Source organism: Motacilla alba, chromosome 9, assembly GCF_015832195.1.
Source record: "Motacilla alba alba isolate MOTALB_02 chromosome 9, Motacilla_alba_V1.0_pri, whole genome shotgun sequence".
Taxonomy (NCBI): domain Eukaryota; kingdom Metazoa; phylum Chordata; class Aves; order Passeriformes; family Motacillidae; genus Motacilla; species Motacilla alba.
The window spans coordinates 21,932,213-21,957,163 of record NC_052024.1 but is presented as its reverse complement, the minus strand read 5'-3'; the positions used below and the strand labels follow the sequence as shown (position 1 = coordinate 21,957,163).

Below are 24,951 nucleotides of genomic sequence, written 5' to 3'. Positions count from 1 at the left end.
TAGTCTAATTGAGTGTTCTTGTAAAATTCAACTTTTCTTCAAAGGTGCCTTTTTTCAAACTCTTGATGGGTTGTGAACCTCCAGCCTCAGAGTGAGGGTGAATGTGATTCAGGTAATTATATTTCAGTTCCTGTTACATATTAGAGATAACTATAGATTTGTCTTATCTGCTGTGTCACATTTAATTGGTGGCTCTTGGTGTCATGTCAGGACTGAAGACACATAAAGCTTTTTAATGGGAAGTCTGATCTCACCTGGGGCAACTTCTGTCTGCAGCCATTCTTCTCTATCCAGGAAATACTTCATCAGTACCACAGCAGCTCTTGATGAAAAAAACCAATCTTCAGGTGGTCATGAGGAGGTGCTAGGAGGTCTAGCATGAATGGGCAGATGGACAGGACAGTATGGGGGATATCAAGGAATCAAGAGTTTATTCTCTTGCAATGCTAATTACCTGCGTTTGAAGTTCTGTCCATTTCTGCCTATTTCTGTAAGTTCTCCAAGATAAGAAGTATTACTCTATATTGGTACAGAGGTGACCATATTGGCTCTCATCTATTTTTGGATTTGTTGATCTTCCTATAACACAAATAATAACTATGGAAATCTACCAGACACTGGGGATTCTTTAAAAATTTCATTTCAAAGTGAGATCCAGGTCCAGGCTTTGAACAAGAATTTCTGGCATGGGCATAGAACAGGAAAGGGAATTGTATGATCCTTTCATTAACCATGGACCAGGCAAGATACGTTAGCAAATCCCACTGAGAAGCTGCTGGTTCCAGCAATGAGCTACAAGGGGACCTCGCATTCTCCTGGAGGAAGCATCCTCACAGCTGAACCACACAGCTCACCAGCCCCACACGACTGGCTGGATTTATCCTCTGCAAGTTCTCATCCCCATGAACAGAGTCAGCCCAGTGTTGTTAAGCTTGTGAAACTTGATGGGCTCACAGCACGAGGCCGTTTAGCTGCTGCTACATGAGATCCCCTTCTATGTTCAGGTTTATTGAAAACCTCATGTCCCATCTGTTTCTGGATGCTCCTTTCATGTTCCTCATCTCTTTAGGCTGTCTTTTCCAAAGAGCTCTGTGGATCCATGTGGACTTAATAAGCGATTTTGGTGTGTGAGTATGAGGGCAAGGACCAAGATGTCTTATTTCATAAAAGTCTGTCACTGATTTATTCCTCCTTCTGCTGCCCTGCTTCCTGTTCATTTCTCCTCACACTTCCAGAGTGAGGGACACTGTTTACATTAAGGATGTTTCTTGTGTTTACAGATGGGGCAGCATTTGTAAATTATTCCAAAGAGCTGTTGTTTCCAAGAAGCCTCTTCAGGCTTTCAAGAAGGGCTCTCACCATGTTAGTGCTTGGTGCTCATTGTTTGTTTAAATTTGTTTTATATGTCCTAAAAACCTCCCATGGAACCAGCCAACTCCTGATGATGTTACAGCCTCCCTCCCCACATTTTCTGGTGACTGGACAGCCAGGAATGTGTGTGGACACTGGATCCAGCAGCATTTGTCTTCTCCTTGAGTGGAATCGAGTGTGACAGTCAGGGAGGTTTATTTCAGAAATGCACCATTCCACCTCCTCTCTGTCCCCAATGTATGTTGAGTCTCTACATCATAACTGGGAGCACTGGAGTTTTATAAAAGCACTGCTTTTTCTTTCAGGAAGAGGAGCAAAACACGTTAGGTTTGTATTTCATTGCTTTGTGTTCTTTGTCATTTGAGTTCTGCTTGAAAGACACATTTGTTGTTTTGGACATTTTCAAGTTAATTAAAAATATTGTCCAGGAATAGATCAGCCAGAGGCATGGCTCCTCCTGGAGGTCCTTCTGCCCCTCATGGTGGAGTTTGTCCTTCTCTTGACATCTGAACCATAGAGGAACACTGGAAATAAACACATTTATCAGCTAGATGTGCATGCACTTGTCATGGAAGAGTGGACACGAATTTGAATCGACTGACATCCTTTTTATCCTGGGATGCAGGAGGATATATTTTCCCAACCATTTTGACATAGTTTTGCATAGCCTAAAATAAAAAGCACATGTTTGCACGAAGGCGAAGTGCACGGATATCTAAACTGTCAAAGAGGAGCAGCCACCAAGCCAAATATCTTTGGCTAAATGAGGCAAGAATTCAATGCTGAGCACTGTTGATGAAGGAAATGCCAAATTCATTGTCATTGCTTGTAGTTTTTTTAATAAAAGAGGAGCGTTGTTGGCTGATCTCAGCAGGCAAATCTAACCTGGAGCGTTGCTGAGCCAGTGGGACCTGCAAGTGCATGTGGCAGCTGATGGCTTTTGGAAAACCTCCCCTGAGCAGGAGCATTTCTATGTCTTCTAAGTCAAGCATTCAGCTCCTACTCGTTGAACAACTTTCTTTAAATCATACTAGATCCAGTTTCTTGGATGAGATGGAAAACTGAAGTCTTAACCTCCCGTTTTACAGATTTTTTTAAATCCGATTTTAAACTTCTCAATGTCCCAATGTTCTTACTAAATTGCTGACACAGTCAAATCCTGGAGGAATTTTTTTAACCATTCCTTCTCCAAAGTAAATTACCCTGGGAGGAGTTGAACTCAGCAGAAATATTTGTCTGAAGCACAGTGGGAGAAGTTTTAGAAGACGCTGCACTTGCTGGAGCATCTTATGCTTGTGAAAACTGTGAAAAGTAATTAAAGTCACTAAATAGATATTTAAAACCTCAATTTTGGCAAAAACCATCTCCATCTGGAGATATGTACAGAGAAACTGCTGTGACCTGAAGCATGGAGAAGTTACAGAGTTTATTTAGAGAAGAATTTTGAATTAAACACAGAAACCTGCCTGTGTATGGGTTTAATACACACAATTTCAGTTTTAAACATAATCCATGAGCCAAATTTTAGGTAGAGCTGCTGGTGCTGAAATGTTATCCAGGAAAAAGTCTGAAAGGAGCTGATACTTCTGTGATAATGCAGCTTTGGGTACTTGATTATTCTTTCCATTTCTGTTTTTACTATGCTCCATTACCAGTAAAATATGCAATGTCAGTCCAGCTCTACCAGTTTTGAAGTGCTCCTTGAGAATTGTAGGAATCTTTTGGCAGGAAAAATGTATCTTTCATATGAAATTCTATAACTATCAAGATAAGTTTTAAAAATATTTTCTTTCTCAAAGAACTGCAGATCAAGCACTGCTCTGCAAACTGACACTCTTGATGAAGCAATGAGCCCGAGCTGCCCAAAAGCAAAGTGAAGAGGCTACAAGTCCATAAATTTGCTGTTATCTGAGTGCCTTTCCAAAAGGTACTTGAATTGATTTGTGATCTTGGAAATACCATTTTCTGTGTCAACACTGTAGGATGATGCTGCCAAAAAGCCCCTCATTCTTCTGGGGAAAGTGGCAGTTCAGATGTGGATGTGCCTGACTGTCATGAGCTGTTATCCCCACTTTTGTCTGGCTGCAGCTCCCTAGAAGTAGCCAACCTTTGAGATTCAGTTCCTGCTGTAATGGATTTGAGCAGGAGGTCCTTAGAGAGTCAGTTTTCAAGCCCCTTGACCTTCCATGCCTTGAGTTTTAATATTATTCCTACAAGCACCTCTGACATAAAGCACCTTTGATGTAAAGAGAAAGTTGGGTTCTCTCTTGGCCATTATGGGAAATATTATCTTTCAAAAGAAGGGCAGCATTTACATCTTTAAAAAATCAATTCAAGATCAGAAGCAATGACTTCCAATTCTATTTTTCTTTCAAGTTTTCAGTACCCTGAACCATCTGAGCTCACCCAATTAATGGTGACCATTTCAGCTGATCAGTTCCTAGGCAGCCTCCACCGAGATGTATTTGGGTAAGTTACCATGCTATGCCAATATTGTTTTGGGGTGGACAATTTTCTGATGTTTGATTGCCCTGGGTAAGACATTTTTGGTGAATCATTATACCAAAATGCAAAGAAGGTAACTTGAGAAAGATGCTTATGTTTCTGTAGCACTTTGCAGCAGATGTCTCCTATTTACTGCTTTATTTTATTGCTTAATGACTGAATCTCGAGTAATTGAGCGATTTGACAGATATTTATTTGTAAAACGTGATTCATTTAGTCAGACATTGTGAAACAGTTTCATGCCAGTTCTAGATATTTTGGTAGAACTTTCTAAAGATGCAAACATTCAAGTAAATTGCTCATGTCAGTAGCACATCCACTTTTTACTGTTCTTTACTGCACACAAATATTTGAGTTGACAAAAAAGCGCTGGTGAACAGACTACAGGGACTTCTGAACTTTAATCAACCACAAGCACTGGCAGGGTTCAGAAGTAATTTCCTAACTATGAATCACCTGCAGACAATGAATCACATTCTGGAGAAGATTGCCAAATAAAACAAGCCATCATGTATAGCTCGCATTGACTGGACTATGGAAAGGCCTTTGATTCACCTAGCTGAAAGAGAAGATGTGATGAAAGCACTGAAATAAAGGCATAAAAGAATGTAGGAATCCCAAACCACATCTGCTAGCAGTGAATGGCGACATTTAAGTCCGACAAGGAAGATAAAAGAAAGCGAGACTAAGCAAAATAGCAGGCGAGGAGACACTATCTTACTGGAAAAGACTTGCCTGGAGAAGAACTTCACAAAGCATTTCTGGGAAGAAGACCTTAGCTTAACTTCAACCATATGTGCAAGCTCAGATTTCAGCTGTGATGGAGCAGTTGTCTTTGCTGAACTGGCCAATGATCTCCAGGCGATTTTTAGGGGAATTGAAGAGGAGGGAGAGCCGGGAAGACAAATAGCAGGGGAAGGCTGCGGGGACAAGACGCTCTCCCTGTTGGTCTGGTGCTTGCTGAGGTGAACAGAAAGCTCCTCCTGGGATTCCACAGGCCAAACTCCTGCTGCTGGAGAAGACGTGTTAGGTTTCCACCTCAAACAGAAAGGGGCCAAGATTTTGGGTGCTAACAACACAAAAAAGGACAGGATCTTGTATAATGCTTTTCAGAGACAGCGCTGAATAAAGGGATAGTGAAATAGGAGAAGAAACCAAAAACTTCCTGGAGACTGTAAAGAATCACATATAAGAGTAAGTCCTACCACAAGGAAAAGAAATAGAAGAGGGGATAAAATCGACTTTTTTACTATTTCATTTCTTTTGAGAGGTCTTTGGCCATGCTCTCCCGAGCAGTGAGACAATAGCTGGTAAAGCAATGACAGCGGAAGCAACGAGAGCCCTGCAATTATCTCCACTTTGATGATTCCCCTCTGGTTGTGCCAGCATTCAATAAACCCTCAAATTGCATGCTGTAGCAGGAGAGTGAATTTACTGCAGCCAAAATCATATGAGTGCAATGAATCAAGACAGCCTTTCCGCACTGCTCAGGTCTGGCTCGTGCGTTCCGCTCCACAGACTAACATATATTAAAAAAAAAAAAAAGAAAAAGAAAAAAAAAAGAAAAAAGAAAGGTGCAGCTGAATTCCAAAATCCTAGCAGTACCTACCAGCTAAGTTTATCTCCTGGATGTTTCTCAGCTTCTCAAACAGGCAAAAATAAGTAAAAAAGCTCAATTTGCTTCGCAGAAAGGAGCTGTGGTGGCCCGGCGCTGAGGTACTGGGCTGTAAAAAGTCCTCTTACAGGGGACTTTGCAGACATCCAGCCTGATTTGCAGTTGGTGAGCGGAGGGACCGTCAGCACTTCCCCGCGCAGCCACGAGAGAGCACCCGGCAATTAGGGCTGGAGGGCTGCGGCAGCGAGGGGAGGACACCCATCACCCGCAGCGCTCCGGGAAAAAGCCCCGCTCGCACTTCCCTCCTCGCCTTGAGCTCTTCAGACAAAATTTGAGTCAAGCCGGGGTTAACTAAACCCGCGCTACTTGTTTTGAGTCGCTGCGAGGTTTGGCCGTGGGGTGGTGGCGCAGGGATGGGGGGAAATCTGTGGATGCTGCCCCGGGACAGGGGATGGGGGAGTTTGTCCCCTGGCTCAGGATATTCTTGTTCAAAGCCAAACGCTGCCAAATGACTGCTGGCAGCTTCGACTGCCCTTTCACGGCGGCAGCTCTGTACCTAAAAGTCTGAAAGTGAAGTGGTCCATTTTCCTGCGTGCTGAATAATAAACTCAGGCATTGGCTGATCAAAGCGCCTGCCCCGCGAGACGCAGCTGAAATAAGTATTCTACACTTTATTTCTCACATGTTAGATACAATGATAGAGGCAAGAAATGTTGTGTGGACAAGCAGGCACAGGGAGGGGGTCTGTGGGGGTCTCTTGCCTGCTGCTGTCCCCGCCAGGGCACATTCTGCTGAAACATAGAATCATTTAGGTTGGAAAAGACCTCTGAAATCATCGAGCCATCCATTCCTGATGCTCCTGTGAAGAACTGCTGCACTCCCAGAATATATTAAACTCTTGGTTATAAACTCTTTTTTCAAAGAGCTTATGCCAGTTTTTACAGTGAGGTTTGGGGTGAGCTATCAAGAAAGGAAAACAAATATTATAAATAATAGAAAGTTATTAATGATCCCGGACAATACTTCCAAACACTGATAGTATTTTAAAAATGCAGAAATCCCCTGAAACCTCAGATCACACATGAATCATGTCGTTCACGAGGCACATGTTTACTTGTGTGGTTCCTGGGGTACATATTTCCACAGGCATGTAACAGCAGCTCCCGGGCACGAGTCCGGGGCAGCGTGCCCAGCCCAGAGCTGGGATGTCCAAGGCTCAATCCCATCCCACTGCCAGAGCCTTGCACACCTCCAGACATGGCCTGGCTGTGCTTGAGCCAGGCTGGGGCAGTGCCCTGCGTGGCGCAGTGAGGAGCCCCAGCAAAGGGGCTTTGGCCCTTTGGGTTCAGCTGTGGGGTGTCCCTGAGATGGGGGTCCATCACCTGGGGAGATACTCTGCTCCCAGGACTTTCTCTTGGGAGAAGGAGGAAGAGGAGGAGAAGGAGGGACAGCGGGCCTTAGGCTGAGGAGTCTTCAAAGAGATTTTAGTGCTTTGCCCCACATCCTCAAAGGCACTGAGCTCCCAGCAAGGAACCCCTGCAGCACCAGCCCACTCCCAGGTAATGCCAAGTTGAAAACATACAACAGAAATAAATAAAAACAGAAATAAATAAACAACAGAAATAAATAAAAAAACATAAAACATACAACAGAAATAAATAAAAAAAACCCCTAACAATAAACAAAAAATTAAAGTTAGAAAACAACAAAGTAATCAACCAGCATTACAGCCCTGTGTGTTTTTTTCTCTTTGGCAGCCCCTTGCAGAGACGCTGTGGCTCCAGCCATTCAAGCAGTTTCCTATCACTTGACTTCAAAACCAAGCAGCACCACCAAGAACCAGCAGCTCTGCCATCACTGACCTGCACCAGCCCTGGGACAGAACACACAAAGCCCCCCCAGGACAGGTGGGTGAACCCCCTCACCTTTCAGCCAGGGGAGTTTGAAGTCACCTCCTCAGTCACAGCCATTGCGGCTGCCTCTGTCCCTTCGGTGAGCACTTTCTCCAAATTATATTAATGTATATGCAATTAAATGCAATACTTACATGTAAGTACCCATTACTATATGCAATATATGAGTATTGTAAGTACATAAAATCGGGAAGGAGTCAAAAGCAGCAAAATGAGTCTGAAACCACTTTAACTCCAGGGATATTTCCAGCCCTGCCTTAGGGAGAATCAGCCTAAAGCAGCAGAGGCTTCATTCAAGTTACCCTGTTGCAGGAATACCACTAATTAAGTCTGCACTTAAATATCACAGAAATGGTAAGAAAACAAAATCTTGCTTTATACTTAATAAACACTTTGTATTTAGTACTTTGTGGAAAGGTTTATGTCAATATGCTCAGCTAAAGAGATCAGACAGCTGGTTCAATAACCAGGTGCTATGAAATGTAGTAGAAGGTGCTTTGAAGGACACTCATAGTGTTTGGTGGGGAACTAAAAAAATCCTCCAAGTGAAGTACATAATGTATCTATTCCTCTAAATGAATTTGGGGTTACTGACAGGCAGTAGCAGGTGGTACCACAGAAAAAGTAATGCCAAGCAGCCAGTGCTCAAGTTAAATATTCACAAAGTTTTCTCAATTCCCTTCATTTGATCCTCCTAAAATATTTTCAGAAGTTGAATTTTTTCTCCTGAGATATATTGTAGCCAGAAAATGTTGTTTATATTGACCGCAAACAAATCTTAACTGAATCTCTGCGACTGATGTCTAAGTTCAGTGAAAAAAAATAATCATTCCAAAGTGTGTTTAAGGTGAAATCAAGCTGGGGTTGCGAAAGGCTGGTGGAAAATGTATTGGATGGCATGGGCTGACAGTCAGGCTGCTAAAGACACCTTCTGGATCAGTTTTAGGAATTGCTTATTAACCACTTCAATAATAAACAGAGAGACTAAGGGCATGCAATAAAAGAAAATCCAGTGGATATTTCACTCAATATCCTCAAGCACGACACATTTATTTCATTCAAAATTTCTTTGTTGTTGACTCTGTAATGTGATTCAATGTTTGCTTCACCTAATGATTTTTAGGGATCTTTCATTGGCCTTTTGGGGCTATAAATGCAGTGAAGATCTGCGAGACATGTAAGGGTTCAGTTTGGTTTTGAAATGTAAACCATATAAAAGGAATTTAAATTATGATTTAATCTTCGCTAACAAGTTTCTGGAAAACCATACACCCTGAAAGCATTGTACAGTGACACAGTGATGAAACATCGCAGTGGGCTCGATGCTGCAATGCAAAATAAGGGTTTTATTCCCATATCTGTCTTCATCTGTGTGTTTTGGGGTCAGCAGGAATGGCCCCAAAGGTGGGAACTGCTCTTGGAACATGCTGAGCAATGAGTTACTTTCAGGGCTCTTCTGTAGCAGGCACTGACTCCTAGAGGGTTTCTAGTTCACCCCCTAATGTGTGAGTTTAGAAATAAATATGCTTATTTCCAGTTTCTTTCTGAGGGAAATACTATAGTGTATTTAAGGTTCAATTTAACTGCATTTCTGAAAGTCTCTTTACGCTGAGGATGGGCTGCTGGGGAAAGAGAGACCAAGAAGCTGGTCCTTAAAGAGGTTCCCATTTCTGCTCTGAGTTCCAATTTACTTCTCACGGCAGTTTGAAGCCAGTGAATAAAGTGCAAGCGGTGTTAGTTCTTTTGTCATCCTTAAGAAAATAAGTTAGAGTGGGTCCTTGCAGTTTGCTGATCCAGGATTGTTTTAAGATACAATTGTTAGGCATGTTTTAAAAAGAAAAAAAGATCTTTCAAGAGCTCGTTTCCCAGAACATTACCAGCCAACAGCCCTAATGGGCTCACGCCACACAACAATTGTTGACTAATACTATGTGCTTTGCAAAGAAAAAAAAAAAAAGAGAAGAAACAAACTGTTATATGTTTTTTGTTGAGATATATTTAGAGAGCTTTCTTATTGTTAAGAGCTTTAGGAACAATAATCAGTGGTATGTCATTCTGGTATTGTTAGCAAAGTCCTTTCTATTGAATTTTCAAGATGTTGTAAAGTGAGATTATGTGAGTAGCACCTCTGGACACTTTTTCCCATCATTGTGTTGGTATCAATCGCTGACTTCCACTGTTTCTCCTGGTATTAAATGAAAATGTTGTTTCCCACTACGCTGATTGGAGGCTGTATAATGCATGACATAACTGATAACCCTACTGAGATTACACATTGTAAGATCCGAACTGCACGAGAAATTTGGACAACAAAGTAGGTGGCCACTTGGACTGGGATACAAAGTTGAAAAGAAAATGTACTGGGATCATTGTTTCAGCTGAAATGAAGAAACATTACAAATGGATAATTTATGAGGCTGGTTCCTCAGGTTTTGGGAAAATGCTTTTTTTTTGTTTTTTTCCCTTGTTGTTCTGTGGGGACAGTAGCTAGAATTTATTTTCCAAGGGCAAAGTGTTGCCCTAAGGCACCTCAGCCTCACTCACCCCTGGCAGAGCTGTATTGGAGCAGAAACCCACACCCTGCTGAGACTCCTGACATTTTCCAAAGAGGAAATATTAAAAATTCAGTGGCAGAGTGGAGGAGGAGGAGTAAGTTATACTTTGCAATAGCAGTGAGCTGAGAAAGCCAGATTTTTCAACCCTGTAATAAAACCCCCTGAATATAATGAAAGGTTTTGAGCTGACTTCTGTGTTACACCCCACCAGTATCTGGGCAGCATAAAGAGCAAATAGGGAGTTCCCTCATAGCAGGTTCTGGCTGCTGCCATTTCCCTTACACCATGTCAGGTTGTTTTGGTCTTGCACTTGTGCTTCAGAAGGATTTTTTTGGAGAGATGACTGAAGTGATCAATGCCTCTGTGCCATCCTGCTGGTTAAACACACCTACTTCTTTTCCTCCGGCACCGTGACAAGTTTAGGATGGTTCAAGATTTTTGTTGGGTTTTTTTTTTTGGGTGGGGTTTACCCCAGTCCCTGTTCCTGCTTTACCTTATTCTTCACACAGTGGCCTTCTGTCCAGCTTTGCTGTTTCCTAAGCTCAGAGGGTGGCATGTTCAGAGCTTGGCTTATGGCTGGCACGAGGGGAAGGAGAGGTCACTGGCATCCCACTCCCTGTCCATCCTTACAGGCAGCAAAGAAAAGCATGGGGAAAAACTCAGCTACAAGCCACACTCCTGCCCTTCAGCACCTCTCAGCCTGGTCTCTATGCTCAGCCAGAGCAGGGACAAATTCAGACCTGACTCTTGCACTCCTCAGCTGATGGGGTGTTCGGTCCAAAAAGCAGTTCTTGATCTCCCATTCAAAGTTTTTATGGATGAGTGTAAAGCTGGAGCAAGTTGCTCCGTGCAGTGGTTAAGGTTTTAATAGCTCTTAAGTAATAAAAACAGCAGAACTGCTTCCAGGGAGTACCAGGGAATCAAGTCTAAATGTAATAAAGGTCTCTCCTTCGTTACGGTGGATTGCAAAGTGTTTTGTGGCTTGTGGTTGCACAGAGCAGAGGGGCTGTGGGTCCTTCTGAACCAAACTTTTACTACACCAGTGTGAGTGCAGCTGACTGGACCTCACACCTCTGGGAGTGTCTCCCGAGGAAGGGTAAATCCAGTGTCAGCCTCTCATTAGTCCGAGAGTGGCAAAGATTTTCCTCCCTTAAGACCCGAGCCTGAGGCTGGGTGCTATAAAATATTCCTGGCCATGCTCAGATGAGAGAGGAATTCAAGAGAAGATCCACCAGACTGGTGCCCAACAGGCCACAGGGTGCAGGGGACAGATTCTAATGGGGCTTGCTCAACTGGACAAGGAGTGATGGTTTGTTATAAGCTAAAAGAAGATCTATTTAGACTAAAGAAGAATATTTTTACAACGTGGGTGGTGAGTTCCTCTGGTTGCCCAGAAAAGCTGTGGCTGCCCTGGCCCTGGAAGTGTCCAAGGACAGGTTGTGGAAGGTGTCCCAGCCCATGGCAGAGGGGTTGGAACTGGATGGCCTTCAAAGGTCCCCTCTAGTCCAAAGTACTGTATGACTCTATGAAACAGTTGGGTACAGTAAAACACTTGCTTCCTTAATTAGGAAGATCAAAATCCTTCAAATATTTGTAGGAATCAGTTTTAAATTAGATCATTAGGTTTTGTCCTCCAATGTTTTACTTTCATTTGGATTATGGATGACCTGATACTGAGTCTGCTGGGATTTTCACATAAATCCCTCTGAAATTCAGGAGAGATTGAATGTTTAAATTAATTTTAATCTAGCTCATGCCTGAATTTTAATTTTTTTCCCTAATGTATCAGCACTTCAGATGTCAAAAAAACTTTTGTTACTTTAGGAGAAGAGAAAGATGTGTGGATAGGATGAGAGAGGACCCTTGGAGGATGCTGATGTCCGGTTTGCACTTTGTGTGTGGAGAAGGCAGCTTTCTCCCCCTTGATGGCAACTTTAAAGCAGGAGACCCCACAGTGAGCTGCTGCTGAGCACCCTGAGCTCTCTTATCCACGCTAAAATCTCTCCCTCCACTTGTGAACTTTTCCAGGAGCTTTTCTAGCAGGAGTTCCTCCAGTGGCCACCCTTGGGAAGGCAGACAGGCTGGTGTGGCCTGGACAAAGGGGCTGCTTTGCTGCAGGACCACCTTACACCGCTGCATACCTCTCCCCAATTAGCCTGGACCTTAATTGGGCCTGACACGCGCCTGCTGAAAGAGATTCCCCAGGAATTAGAGCGCTACTCCTCTGGTTTGAGTTGGCTGCTGATGTGAAACATGACATGATCTTGGAGAATTTTCTGAGCTTACCATGAAACAAGCCTGCCACAGGTATCAAGCGGGCTTTGTGCTGGGGCTGTAATCATATTACAAATTGAACGCTTCCACATGTGCGTGCTGGCACATCCACCCTCGGCTATCTCACATGTATCTGCCCCAAGGTACAGATGCTGAGGTCTTGACATAGCATAATATAGATCTACATATATTTTCCAGATTGCCTTAGCACATGCTAATGAAAATGAGGAGTAAAAGGCCCACAAGAAGCAGCTGTTTAAAATTTTCTTCAATCCCCGAAAATCAACTTCTTAATTACTGATAATTTAAGCATCAAAATCACCACTAACCCTCTTCTCCCACTAGACCCTCCCAAGCTGGGAGGCCTGCTTGAAGACTCTTGGGCAAAACTTTTTCTTAGAAGTGTAGCATTTCATCAAATTTCTTCAGCTTTTCTGGAATTAATTAGTATTAAAATAAAGCAGGGAAAAGGCGAGTGCCTGCTGGAGGTGCCTCCTCTCAGACCCCCCGCTCAGACTGCTAAAGCTCATTGTACCACAACACTTTCCTATTTACACAGCACCTTTCATAATAAAAAGTTCCCCAAACTTCCCCAAATGGATTTATAGATATAAATAGCTTCAATTGCCTTTGAAATGTGCACCCTCTTGGATCAAAGAAAGCAGGCTTTGCTTCCATCATTCAGAAGGATCTGTGTTCAGTCTGGTTTCTGTTCATACCTAGGGGTGCAACCAGTCCCAAGCAAAGTTTAGGCAGTGGTTTTGGGATAAAGGCTGGCAAGATGTTCCGTGAGTTCCTGGATCACTGTGTGGCAGTGGGGCCTCTTTCCAGGGATTATCTACATGTTAGTCTTGTTAAAATCTAAATTCTGAGGTAATTTCACTGAAAATTGTTTTCCTCTAGCCCAAATAAGTCTGAACCAGAGAAAAAAGTAATGGAAAAGAAGGTGTACACAGTACTTGTTTTTTACTTTTTATTTGATGTTCACCATCTCCCCAGACTTCCCTAGATTACTCTGAACTTGAGTTGAGCCTTTCCTTAAGCTGGCAGCATTTTCTGTACAGAAACAGAAGTTGAATTAATTTGGCTCTTGCCAGCCCCAGGCTAGGTGTACTCACAGACCTACAGAGCCAGTCAATGGATGGGAGTAAGGCTGGTTTTGGCCAGGCTGCAGAAAACATTTTCCTGCTCACTGGAGTCCTGGCAAGAAACATGGGCTTTGACATGGAAAAAGGGGTTTCTGTTTGCTGCTGGATACCTTTGTTTTGTTTAAATCATTACTGGAAGCATCTTTAAGACTGACTTTTCCACACCACTCTATGAGAGAGAGCAACAAAACCACAAGTGGGACTAAATATAGCTGGAAGGCAGAGAGCACAGAGGAGCCATCCAGGAGCTCACAGTGAGTCTCTACATGTGAGAGACCTGACAGAAACTTTTAAAGTTCAAAACATGCACGGAGCAATGGGCCAAACTGAATAGCTGAGCAAAAGCAGCCCTGCAAATGCTTTTATAATAACTTCCCCTCCCATTACTCCACAAATGTACCCTTGGAAACAGCAGCTGACACGGGAACAGCGACTGAGACCCACAGGGGGATTGAGGAGCTGGGCCAGGGTAAAATATTGATTAATCATCTTGTCATGCTGGGGCTTTGCTCAGTTCTGTAGATAGGAATTGAGAGGGTAATGTGCAGCTCCTCCATCTAGGAAGGCTGCTGGATCACATGGGAATGATTTGTTGACTTACAGAAAAGTACTACAGTGGGGTGAACAGTAGGATGATGCTGAAATAAGCTGAAGGGATTTTTGAAAAGTATTGACTTTTTTTTTTTTTTCCTTAGAAAAAATTAAATCTCTGTAGCAGAAAGCCAGAATCATCAATCCTCACTCAGCATCGGTTTGCATCTGGAGAATTGCACCCGTGTGGTCCATTGGGGAGGGTATGACACAAAGACAAAAATTATCCAGTTTTCTTTGTTTATTGGGGGATGAGATGAGTAATTAAACCTGAGTTTGCTTTTCAGCTATTCCTCTGGGTGAACAACTCTGGTACTGATACAGGCAGTGAAAATCAAGGTCATGGTAAGGGATCTACATGGAGTTGAAGGATTTGTTGATGTTACAGAAACATGCTTTGTCCCCTCTGCCCATCACACCCCATGGGCAGTCCTGCTGGGTGGGACACTGTGACAAGAAAATACCAAGTTCCAGACAACCAGTGGGAAAATCAGCCCAGGGATTGGTGGCAGTCACTCCCTAATGGTCACCAGACCTGGTTATGGGCAGGTTGAACTAACCCTGAGCTCAGCTCAAGGCGTGCTTTTCCTGACAGGTCTAAAATACGTGTGCTACTGTAACCCAGAACATTAAACCCAGGGGACACTGTCCCACCCTTTCTCCGCCTCCCAAACCCTCTTTCATCTAGGGCAGGTGAGGGCAGAGCTGATAAGAACTGTCGTTGCATCAAATGAAAGGGGAAAACGATCTGGAAAGCTGTTTGCAGATAAAATTTGACTTGATTAATTTATTTGTTCTCTGTATTTGGCAGAAACCTAAAACCAAGTTTCACAGTAACTTTAACTGCACTAAAAATAATGGCCTATTTATGCAATTATCTACATGTACGTGGCCATTGCCTCAGGCCAGTGCAGTACAAGAATATGCACACGAGATTTTTTTTTTTTTTTCATCTATTTACTTTTTTTCCAGGTGAGATTTAAGCTTCCTGCATGAAAACCATTCCATTGTAGGTTCTCAGCTTGCCACCAACTCATGCAGAAGGCTCTCAAGCTGAAGGAGCAAACCAAACAAGCCCACACCTGGGCTGAAGACAAGAATGACACGTACAGGTTATTCTGAAATATAACTTAAATATCTTATGAGCTATGAGAGGTCTTTGGGCACTGACACAGGCTGAGAGAGGAGCATCTCAGCCTTTCCATATCTGCTGATGAGAAGGTCAGCAAGATGGGCATTCCCTGAGAAAATGCTGGCTTTTCTTACATCCCTCTTCCACAGGTTGCCCAGAAGCAGGGATTGGGATCTGATTTCAAAGGGAGCACAAATGAAAATGCTCTCTTTTTTTTTTTTTCCCTTTAGACTCTAGAAAGCTCATTTTATGCAGTTGGAGGCTCATTTAGCTTCTCAGCCATGGATTTTGATCACTCTGGTGAGTGAATATTTCACTATGCACCAGCCAAGCCACTTCTTTCCAACAAGCAGCAGGCAGGCAAAACTCAAAGGCAGGACTCCACAAGCATCTTTGAAAGTGACATTGCACCAACCTCGTCTGTGAAATGACCTAAATATCCCTCCTTTCCAAGGTAGTGTTTTGAAACTTAAAGGACTTTACTAAACCCCTCCAACAGTCAGTCTATTGAGAGGCTCTGGCTCGTGTCCCACATTTCATGGCCAAATCCAAGACACCTCCCAGTGCCCCATCCTCTGGTTGCCCTCATGACCCCACAGATCCATCTTGGCTGCAGAGGAAATGCTCCCTTTTTTTTGCCCCAACTCAGACAAAACCAAGACAAAAAGGAAATAGATCCCTTCAGTTTTGTAGTCCTTTATTATTTTTTTAAGTTGATCCTCCCATAGTAATGTACTGAAATGCGTAACAGTTACATTGTACAAAGCATTTAAAGAAAGTACCTCAACTTGCCGATTATTTCAAAATGAGATTATAAACAAAAGGAAAAATAAATCTGGTCCCTCACTAAAGGCCAAAAAAACCCCCAAAAATAACTGAATACCTTTCGTTATTTATTTATTTTTTTAAAACATAAATTTGGAACACTTCATCTTACAAATAGGATTAACATGAACATAACATCACACAAGCTCGCAGACAACCAGCATAAAATATTGGGTACAGTTTTTTTTAATCAGAAGAATCATGCTTTCATGAAGAAATTATAACTGTTTATACAATCGAATCAATTTACTGTATTAAAAAAAAAACAGAACAAAACTAAGTCGCATCTATTAGTTATTTAGTTCATTAAAAGGCAAAAAAAAACATAAAAGAGGAATGTAAGAAAATTTCAAACACTGTTTTGCACTCCCATATACACAGATCAGTTCACCTCACTTTTTTGGAAGTACATGGGTGCCTTACATGGTAACGCAGTGGGGGACTGGAGCAGTGCTGTTTGTTACAGGAACAGTGCTATTGTAATCAACAAACAATCGTTTGCCAACAAATAAATACACGGTACACACAACACAAAGGAGAAATTAAGAGGGTAGGGGGAAAGGAAACAATACAACAAAATAGTGACATGATTGTCGAAAATTAAAAAATCTCCTTACAATGATTCGAACTAGTGGTGCTGTCGATGAACGCGGTGCTTTCACGGAATTATCTGGATGATTTAGCTTCTCGGAGTAGTGAACATTCATAGTTTACAATATACACAAGCCTCTTATGTATTGTTTCTCAGAGTTCTTTCTTTTTCTGTAGTTTTTTTTTTTCTCCTCGTTTTTCTTTTTCTTTTAAACAATGCAGTTGAGAAGGTAAAAGAATTACGGAGAGAACAAAATATTCCCTGTTACTTCTTTCTACATTTACGATGGATAGTGTGCATTTGATAGAACTATTTTCTTTCTTTGAAGGGCTAAAATGCATAAAGCTTTAATGAAGAGATTTGTACATAAAAGCAACTGTTCCCAATCCTGTGTCAAACTATCTTATACAAAAAGAAAATCAATTCAGTTCCTACTTTAAAGGAGTGCCCATGTGTGTATCAATGCAGTCTTAACCCTTCTGCCCCTGCCCCTCAAAGCCGGGTGAATTGGAAGACACTTTTCCCCGGCCCCGTTTACATAATCCACTGAAACAATTTTTAACTATTTTTTTTTTAACGTCGTATTGATCCTCCAGAAGTCAGCAGCTGCCTTTGCTGTGCAAAACAAAATATTGAGAATAAATAGTTTCTTTCTTTTTTTTTTTTTTCCTTAAAATTATTCAGTTTAAGGTCACCGGACTTTAAATGAGTGACCCTGCAGATTTATAAGGCATTCTGCTCAGCAGTCTTTTAAATAGTCATATATGAAAGAGCCATGCTACTGGTTTGGACTTGGTCCCATCCTCGGAACGACTCCGCACTGTCATACGTGGCTGATGGACTGGATGGCGCTGGATTCCGCGGCGGCTCTCGCCATACTGTGCCACATGTTGGGAGAACTGTGGGATGCAGAATGAAGGGAGTCCTTGTCGGAGAGAGAGAGCATCATGGCATAGGCCTGGGTGGGGACAGAAGAAGGACAAAGAGGTCACGCTCCTGCGGCAGGGATCTGAGCTTGGACCTGTGCCACCCGTGCGCGGCCAGGGCAGCAGGCAGGCTACAGCCACTGGGCTCAGCTTAGCTAGGAAAAAACCCCCAACAAAATGCTTTAGGTAAAACCACTGTCAACCCTTTCACCGACACTTTTGACTCACTAATAGTAATAATATTTTCTGCTTTCATCTGGTTTCACAAAGCTCAGAGAAACCTTTAATAGCTGACAAGGTCCCAAAGTCTCCTTTGCCTTCAGATTCTTGGCACGGGAGTCTCTTTTCAAGAGGCTGAGGAATCACATTATCCCTTGTCTCGTCCTGTATTTCACCAAATGTAACAGTCTCCTTTGCTGACCTTTCCTGCATGCATATTCTGCAGTTTTTAAAACAGGAATCTTTCAAAGGGGCTAAAAAACCCCATTTTAATTAGTTAATGTTTAGAAAATGGCAAAAAATAGCACAAGGATACCATTTCAGTTATTGCTGTTTGTAAAACATGCTGAGGACCTAGAGGTGGTACCATCCATCAGGCTATAAAAAAATACAAAAAAAAAAAAAAAAAAAAAAAAAGCCAAGCCAGCCAGAAGATCAAGTCACATCCCTGTGAGGCTCCAGCTAAACTCTGCAGCATCAGTGTCAGCAGAGAGGGACTAGTTCTTATCGTGGCACTTCTGGGGGCAGCAGGCAGAACAAAAATAGTAAAAAAAATAAGAAAAAAGTACGGAAATCCTCTGTTCTCAGGGACCAGAGTGCCCTGCCATGTCTCTGGGGTGCAGTGGGATGTTGGGTGAGCCTGAGGTTTGTGGACATGGAGCACAGCCCTGTCTGACAAAGCTGGAACAACCCTGCCCGCCACACACTAACAGCTTAATCCTGCAGGTATTTGGTGACAGTAATATTTTAACTGAGTTAAGCTTTTACCTGGGATTTGGATTTCCTGTACAATGGTTGCTTGAGGTCCTCTGGCAGCTGGGAAGCATTGAAAGCTGCCAATTCAGCTTCACTGTATTGATTTTCTTCCATTTTCCTCATTTTGAGGCTATCTGTGAAGTGCCTTATGTGGTCCAAAGCTGAAAGTCCAGTCTTATTGAACTCCTCTTCTTTATACCTACAAAAACACCACGGAGGTTTTAAATGTCAATTAAATGATCCTCTCTGCGTGCCCTCATCTTCTCAGATTTACACATCTGAGCAATTTCCCCCTTTTTCACATTCATAAACCACCTTGCCTCATGGAATGGTGATCCTGAAGTAAAAGGAATCCCCTTTTCTGCTCTAAAGGGCAGTTGAGTGGGGGAGGGAGAGTTTGTCTCTCTCATGGTGTCTCCACAGCCTTTCACAAGGCCATTACGTGAGATCCAGGATGGTTCACGGAGCAGATAACGTCTCTCCCATGGAACTGTCTCACCCTGCTTCCTGTCTCACCCAGAACCTCACAATAGCTCCCCAAGCAGAGTCAATTTTCCTAACAAGGGCTCCAGACTGCATGAGGAGGCTGAAAGCAGGGCTGGTGTTGACCCAAACACAGATGCACGTTGCTATTGTGAGTGGGAAGCGGCTGCTCCGGAGCGGTTCCCACGGCAGCCGGTTTGGTGCTGGCACTCTCGTATGGTTTATTGTTTTCATTCCGCCTATCGGGCACACCAATACTCGGAAGGAACCAACCTGCCAGGGGAAGCTTTGCAGTTCATGTCCAAAGTACTCGTTTCCTCATAATCCTCCTCGGGAGTGCCCTCATGCATGTCACTTGTCACGGGCTCCTTGACTGCTTTCCCTGCCATTTCACTCTCTTCATCCTCTTCATCCATCATTACTTCATCTTCTGCCTCCTCGTCATCCAGCAGATCCGAGTTCTGGCTGGCTACCATGGCTTTTTCATCCTTAAAGTGGCTGCCATTCATTCTGAAAGGACCAAAACAAATGCAAGCTATAAACACAGATCAGATATGAAAGCTCCTCATGGGCAGACTCTTGGAGGCAGATCTGAAAAGCATCTGTCCCAGCAGAATAAAGTGATTTCTGGATTTTATATCTTGCTTAGCTTCAGACATTCAGGCAGCATTGGAGAAAATTCGTCTCAGAAATCGGTGGGACGTTACAGCACCATCAGCATGGGATTTTCCTGTTATCCTGCTAAAACTACTGTTCTAACAGAGGCAAGTTCAGATAACCATTCCAAATTTTCTCATGCATTATTTCATCTCAAGTTTCCAATCATACATGTAGTCTGGGCAAAACAACTCACTGCCTTTTAACAGAAGCTGTAGGGGCCAAGAAACTTTGAAAATCGGCTCTGGCATTTTCAACAAAAAATTACATCCAAAATTGCATTCAGAGTTTTAAAGTCAAAATTACATGCATAATTAATTTTGCCCACTACCACCCCTATGGAAGCCATACTGCTTCACTGAATGTATGGATTTCATACACGGGAACCTAAGGGACTTCAGCTGGAGACCTGAAGAGCGGTCTGCAATATCACCGCCGTGCTGAACTAGGTTATTGACTGATTTGAAGGGTAAAAAGCAATGAAAAGAAAGGTCATACAGCAATTTAAGTGCATTTATTCCTATTAAATGAGTAATTACAGCAATACACACATGGAAAACCATTTGGTCTACAAACTGTTATTGCGCTGCCCTTTGCTCTCAGACAATGACTTCTCTTAACTACTTCCTACGGGATTTTTATCAAGGACATAATACCCACGCTGAAGCAGGGGCTCGTTTGGTAATGGTCTCAACCCTGTAGGATTCAGACTGCATTGTGTCCATCACATCAAATGAGAACTAAAGAAATTCGGCGCCACGGCCTCAACGAACACCCAAACAGAGGCACAGATGTGAATGAGCTGCACCCAGTGGAGCCCCCCCAAAATTCGTGCTACCACTGTATCTGCCCCCACCACGTCATGCAGCACAGAGGCCTTGATTCATCTATTGTTCTCATTGTGCAAAAGGTCCTTAACTCTTCCAGGAATACAGTTACAAAAATGGAAACCTTATTGTCCGCACGCAGTTTGCTTCAGACTCCGTGTGCTTCAAACTGTGCGGGACAATATGGGATAGACCCAACGTTGGAGCAAGATAAGATGAACCCTCGCAGCCTTGTTGGTGCTTAACATTTGACTTTCTGAGGAGCAAAGCTGGTCTCTGCCACAATAATAGCACCATTTTCCTGAATATATGAGAGTTTCATCTATTTTCCGAGCAAATTCCAGCTGACTGCCATGAGTTCAGTATTGCATTGAAAAAAGCTCTAGGGAACAGTCTGTCTTTACAACAGTATCAAAAAAATCTGAGGTTGAGCAGAACAGGGAGAGCTGAAGCAGCCACCTCCCTCTAAGATCATCAGAGAAATATCTCTTTATCATCTTTTATTTAAATAGGCAGAAATAAGAAATTGTTGAGCTCAGTTTGGGCTGCCAACTTGCTTGTTATGCTCAATTGAGGCTGCTAGAAATGAAAGGGAGATGGACTACAACCAAAGTAACAAAAGCCATGTGATTAAGAAAACAGATTCTCTAATTATGCTTTCAAATGCAGCAATTTGCCAGGGATAAAATATCCGTCAAGAGCAGTCTGAAGTGCCAAATTTAGAAAGGAAACACTGCACAACCCAGCAACCTTTCCACTTTGCTGACTTCCTGTCGGAGGACATGTTGAGACCAGATGTGCAAGGGAAAAAAATCCCAAGCCCTCATTGCCAATCAAGATGGAATGAAATTTGAATATGCATGTAATCACTTAATCCAATACTATAGTGGAAATTGTGTTGTGTCCATCCTTTTTATCCCTTCACAAAGGCATCTAGAAATTGAGGAGACACAAAAGTTTGTCAGCAACAGTAAGAATTTTTTGATGTTGATAATGTAATGCCAATTCAAAAGGGAAAATAATGCATAATGCAACACCAATCCCAAAGAAATATGTGGGGCTCCATCCCACAGCCTTTTCTGCTTAGCTGTACTTTTATTAACTGAAAATATTTAGAAGTGGTCTCTCTTCTGTTAGTTCAGAAGAATTCAAACACCCATATACTTAATAAATCTTAGTAGAAAAAGCTCTCTCACATGCTGGAGCACTGTGGACTCCCAGCGCCCACCCGCAGCCTCACGGGCTTTTGGCTACTCAGCATCTTTCTTGGGATTGAGTTACTTACGGGAAAGGACTTCCAGCTACAATCTTTCATCTGATCCAAGAATTTAGCCTGGTCTACTTTATTAATTACACATTTAAATTGCACTTAAATCCTAAGGCTCCATGCATTTAGCCACAGGATGTAGAATTCACCTGTTCTGCCGGGAATGTAAAGAGAAGGAATTTTTCAGCAGACTTAAATCAATGGCAGGAGCCTGAAACTGAGAGCTCCAGATACAAGGAGAAATGTGTTCACAGATGGAATCTCTTGTCCAGCATCTGCCACTTGGAACATCTTCATACACAGTGGGGAGGGAATCAACACATTTCTTTTCCTGAGACACCAAGGTGGCCACTGAAGCAACCAGATTCTGAAATAACTCTGGCTCCAGACATCATCATAAGGGAACAACCAGGTCTGCAGACCTGGAAAAGGAGCGGTGGGCACCTTCTGAAGGCAGATCAGACACAACTCACCTCTCCTCTGAGTTTCGGGGGGATTGATTGTTGTGGTTGCTGTTTCCAATAAAATTCCTAATTTCTGTGAAGTAAGAGTCCTCCTTGTCATCTAGGATTGCCCCTGTGCTTTCCAGTTCTGAGTGAGGTGAAGACGTTGCAGTACCTTAAAGTAAAACATACGATGTCTATTGCTGCCTCTTTACATTTTCTACATTTAACCATTGAAATCAAAATGAAATTGAAACTTCAGTTAAAGTGGGTGAGAGCCAAAAATTGGTCAGTGTGATCTATCAGCTTTTGGCCATAAAACCAGTAATTAGTAATTATTCATGAGCAAAGGTGATTTACAGCCAAAATGACTTGGTTGCATGCTGGTACCATTTCCATGATTTATCATCACTTTTGCCATATCCCTATTTCAACATCTCCCTCCTGCTCCTTGTGATTCCAAGACTGTCCATTGATAACTGTCCTTCTTAGACCAACGGCTCAGCTGAGCAAATGGAACTTAATTTTTATCTATAAATTATGCAGATTTGTTCAAAATATGGAGCAGCCATTGGCATAGTCACTGAGCACTGAGAGACCAGTGTCAGACACCTTTCTCTGAGCACTGGAAGGGACAGCTCTGCATTCACTGCATGCCCCTGGTTGTCTCCATTGAGGCAAAATGCAGACTGAAAGGACTGCAAAGAGGGTTTTCATTAAACCCTGCAGACACCCAAACCAGCCCGATGACATCCCCTCCTGCCACTGCCTGTGTTGCTGCTGTGCAGTGACCAATTTGCTTTGGGGCTTGAGAGGCACCATAAGCTCCATAATAGCCAGCTCTTTTCAGCTCCTGACAGTGGGAATATTTCAGAAGGTGCCAGGAAAATCTTTTAGAGTGCCCCCTGAGACTCTAAATCTAGGACTCCTATTGAGAGCCAAGTGATTGCAGAGATGGGATTAAACCAATTTTCCCAGTCTGTTCTCAAAACGCTATGGGTTGGCTTAATTAAAATCAAAAGAAAAGACATCATCCAGCGGTCTTAAATTATACAAGGGTAGAGTTTATGCTGGGATTTTCAAAGCACTTTAAATGTCAGCAGAGCTTAGGCACTTACATATTTTGCTACCCCCCACCCGTTGGAGCAGCGTGTGCCTGTGGACACTCGGCAGCTCTGACAGGGAAGGGGCAGTCCCTGCACATGGGACAGGCTGGGGAGGGAAGAGACAGAAGGAAAAAGACAGAACATACCAGACATGTTCCCGTTCTCGTGCTTTTTTAGATGTCTGTCAAGATTGGTTTGTTGACCAAAACACCTGTCACACAAGTGACACTTGAATGGCTTCTCTTTATTGTGGATGTTACGCACATGTCTCTGCAGGTTAGAGGATATGCTGAAGGATCTGTCACAGTATTTGCATCTAAAAAAACCAACAAAACAAGTGGGTAGGAAAGAGTTTGTTAGTAGCTGGAAACGTAAGATGTGTCCTAAGATACATGAAGAGCCTTCTGGGCTCAGGCTCAGCACCCAACCACAGTTCCTTGCTCCCTACTGAGGCTCAATCCTCCCTGACATAAAGACAAATTTTGGCTAACTAGAGAGCTGTGTTCTTGGAATGGAGACATAACTTCTATGGTGGGGTTTTCAGCTTTAATTCACATTAGACTTTATATTTTAAATACTGCCTCTAGGAATGAGCATAATATTTCTGATCTAATGGCATCAAATTAGCTATGGTAATTGAGTTCCATGTTTTTAAAACTGTTGCACGCAAAGTTGGGAAGTTTGAAAACAGTAGAGCAATAACTCTATTGTTTCATGTGCTGCCAATACAATACAATTAAACACTTTTGGAAAAAACATGAAACAGATCTCTTCTAATGCTCAAATAAGGTAAAAAGGGCTATTTCTTTTCCTATTCTAAATTATACTGTGTGATTAAATCTTTTCTTGAGGAATTAGCTTGCTTGATTGCTAATCCCAGAGGAAATTCGGTTATCTTGCAAAACCCAGCAATAAACAATCCCAACCTTTAATACTGTGCCAATGTGAGTAGTTTAGTCTATCACTCTGGTACCAGAGGCATCAATTTTCATACTCTGTAGCGATTTGGAGTCCCCAAAGCCTTTACTGTATTGCTCTTTAAGCCATTACTAAGTCATACTATAACTATTCCAAATTCTCTGGCTGGCAACTAGCCAAGAGTCTTCACCACTTCAGTTTTTCAATCTTTTACTTCTCCCGTGCCTCTCTTACACTTGTCAAGGATGTAAAATTTTTTTAGTGCTGAAATCACCCATTAGGCTACTAATTGCTTGTGGCTTTTATGCAGTGGAGGGGTATAACATGCATCAAGACCTTCCTTCAATAAAATTAGATGTGAATCTCATTTCCCAAAGAGACTAGATGCAAAAAACATATTGTTTCCTCACAAACAACGAGCTTACTCTGCTCTTTACAGCTCATAAAATGCAGAAATCTGTGCATTTGTTTTACTGGAACATGAACTGGCCTCTTTCCAGTTTAAATTAGCCTTTCATTTTCAATAAGGTGAAGCTTTATACACATTTCTGCATGTGACCCTCCTGGATTCAGTATCACACACATATTCTTATCAACAGGAGAGTACACCCACATGGGTTTTGGTTAAGCAGACCTCAGAAATGATCCAGATTAGGCAGGAAACAAATAAATACAGTAATGCTTTTGCAACCAGGACCTTTCAGAAATCAGATGACTGACAAATCACCCAAATTTAGGCTGCAAATAACTCTGCAGAACTCCAGTAAAAAACATTTTTGCAAGGGAAAATACATCCATGAGCCCTACTGAACATCACTTCAATCACAC

The 24,951-nt window shown here is 42.6% G+C and overlaps 1 protein-coding gene across 8 annotated transcripts in view; it reads right to left on the bottom strand.

Moving 5' to 3' along the window:
* Positions 1-15,780: 15,780 nt before the first annotated feature.
* Positions 15,781-24,951, bottom strand: part of MECOM (MDS1 and EVI1 complex locus) — a 326,163-nt gene continuing 316,992 nt past the window's right edge. For 5 of the 8 annotated variants that reach the window (XM_038145705.1, XM_038145707.1, XM_038145711.1 and 2 more), the window contains 5 exons: positions 23,352-23,521; positions 22,130-22,274; positions 19,179-19,415; positions 18,435-18,621; positions 15,781-17,479 (listed from right to left, as the gene is read on the bottom strand). In XM_038145705.1, coding sequence (XP_038001633.1) covers positions 17,345-17,479; positions 18,435-18,621; positions 19,179-19,415; positions 22,130-22,274; positions 23,352-23,521 — 874 coding nt within the window. In that variant the 3' untranslated portion in view covers positions 15,781-17,344. The remainder of the gene's footprint in view (positions 17,480-18,434; positions 18,622-19,178; positions 19,416-22,129; positions 22,275-23,351; positions 23,522-24,951) is intronic. The other 3 variants (XM_038145708.1, XM_038145709.1, XM_038145710.1) reach the window with 1 other exon arrangement.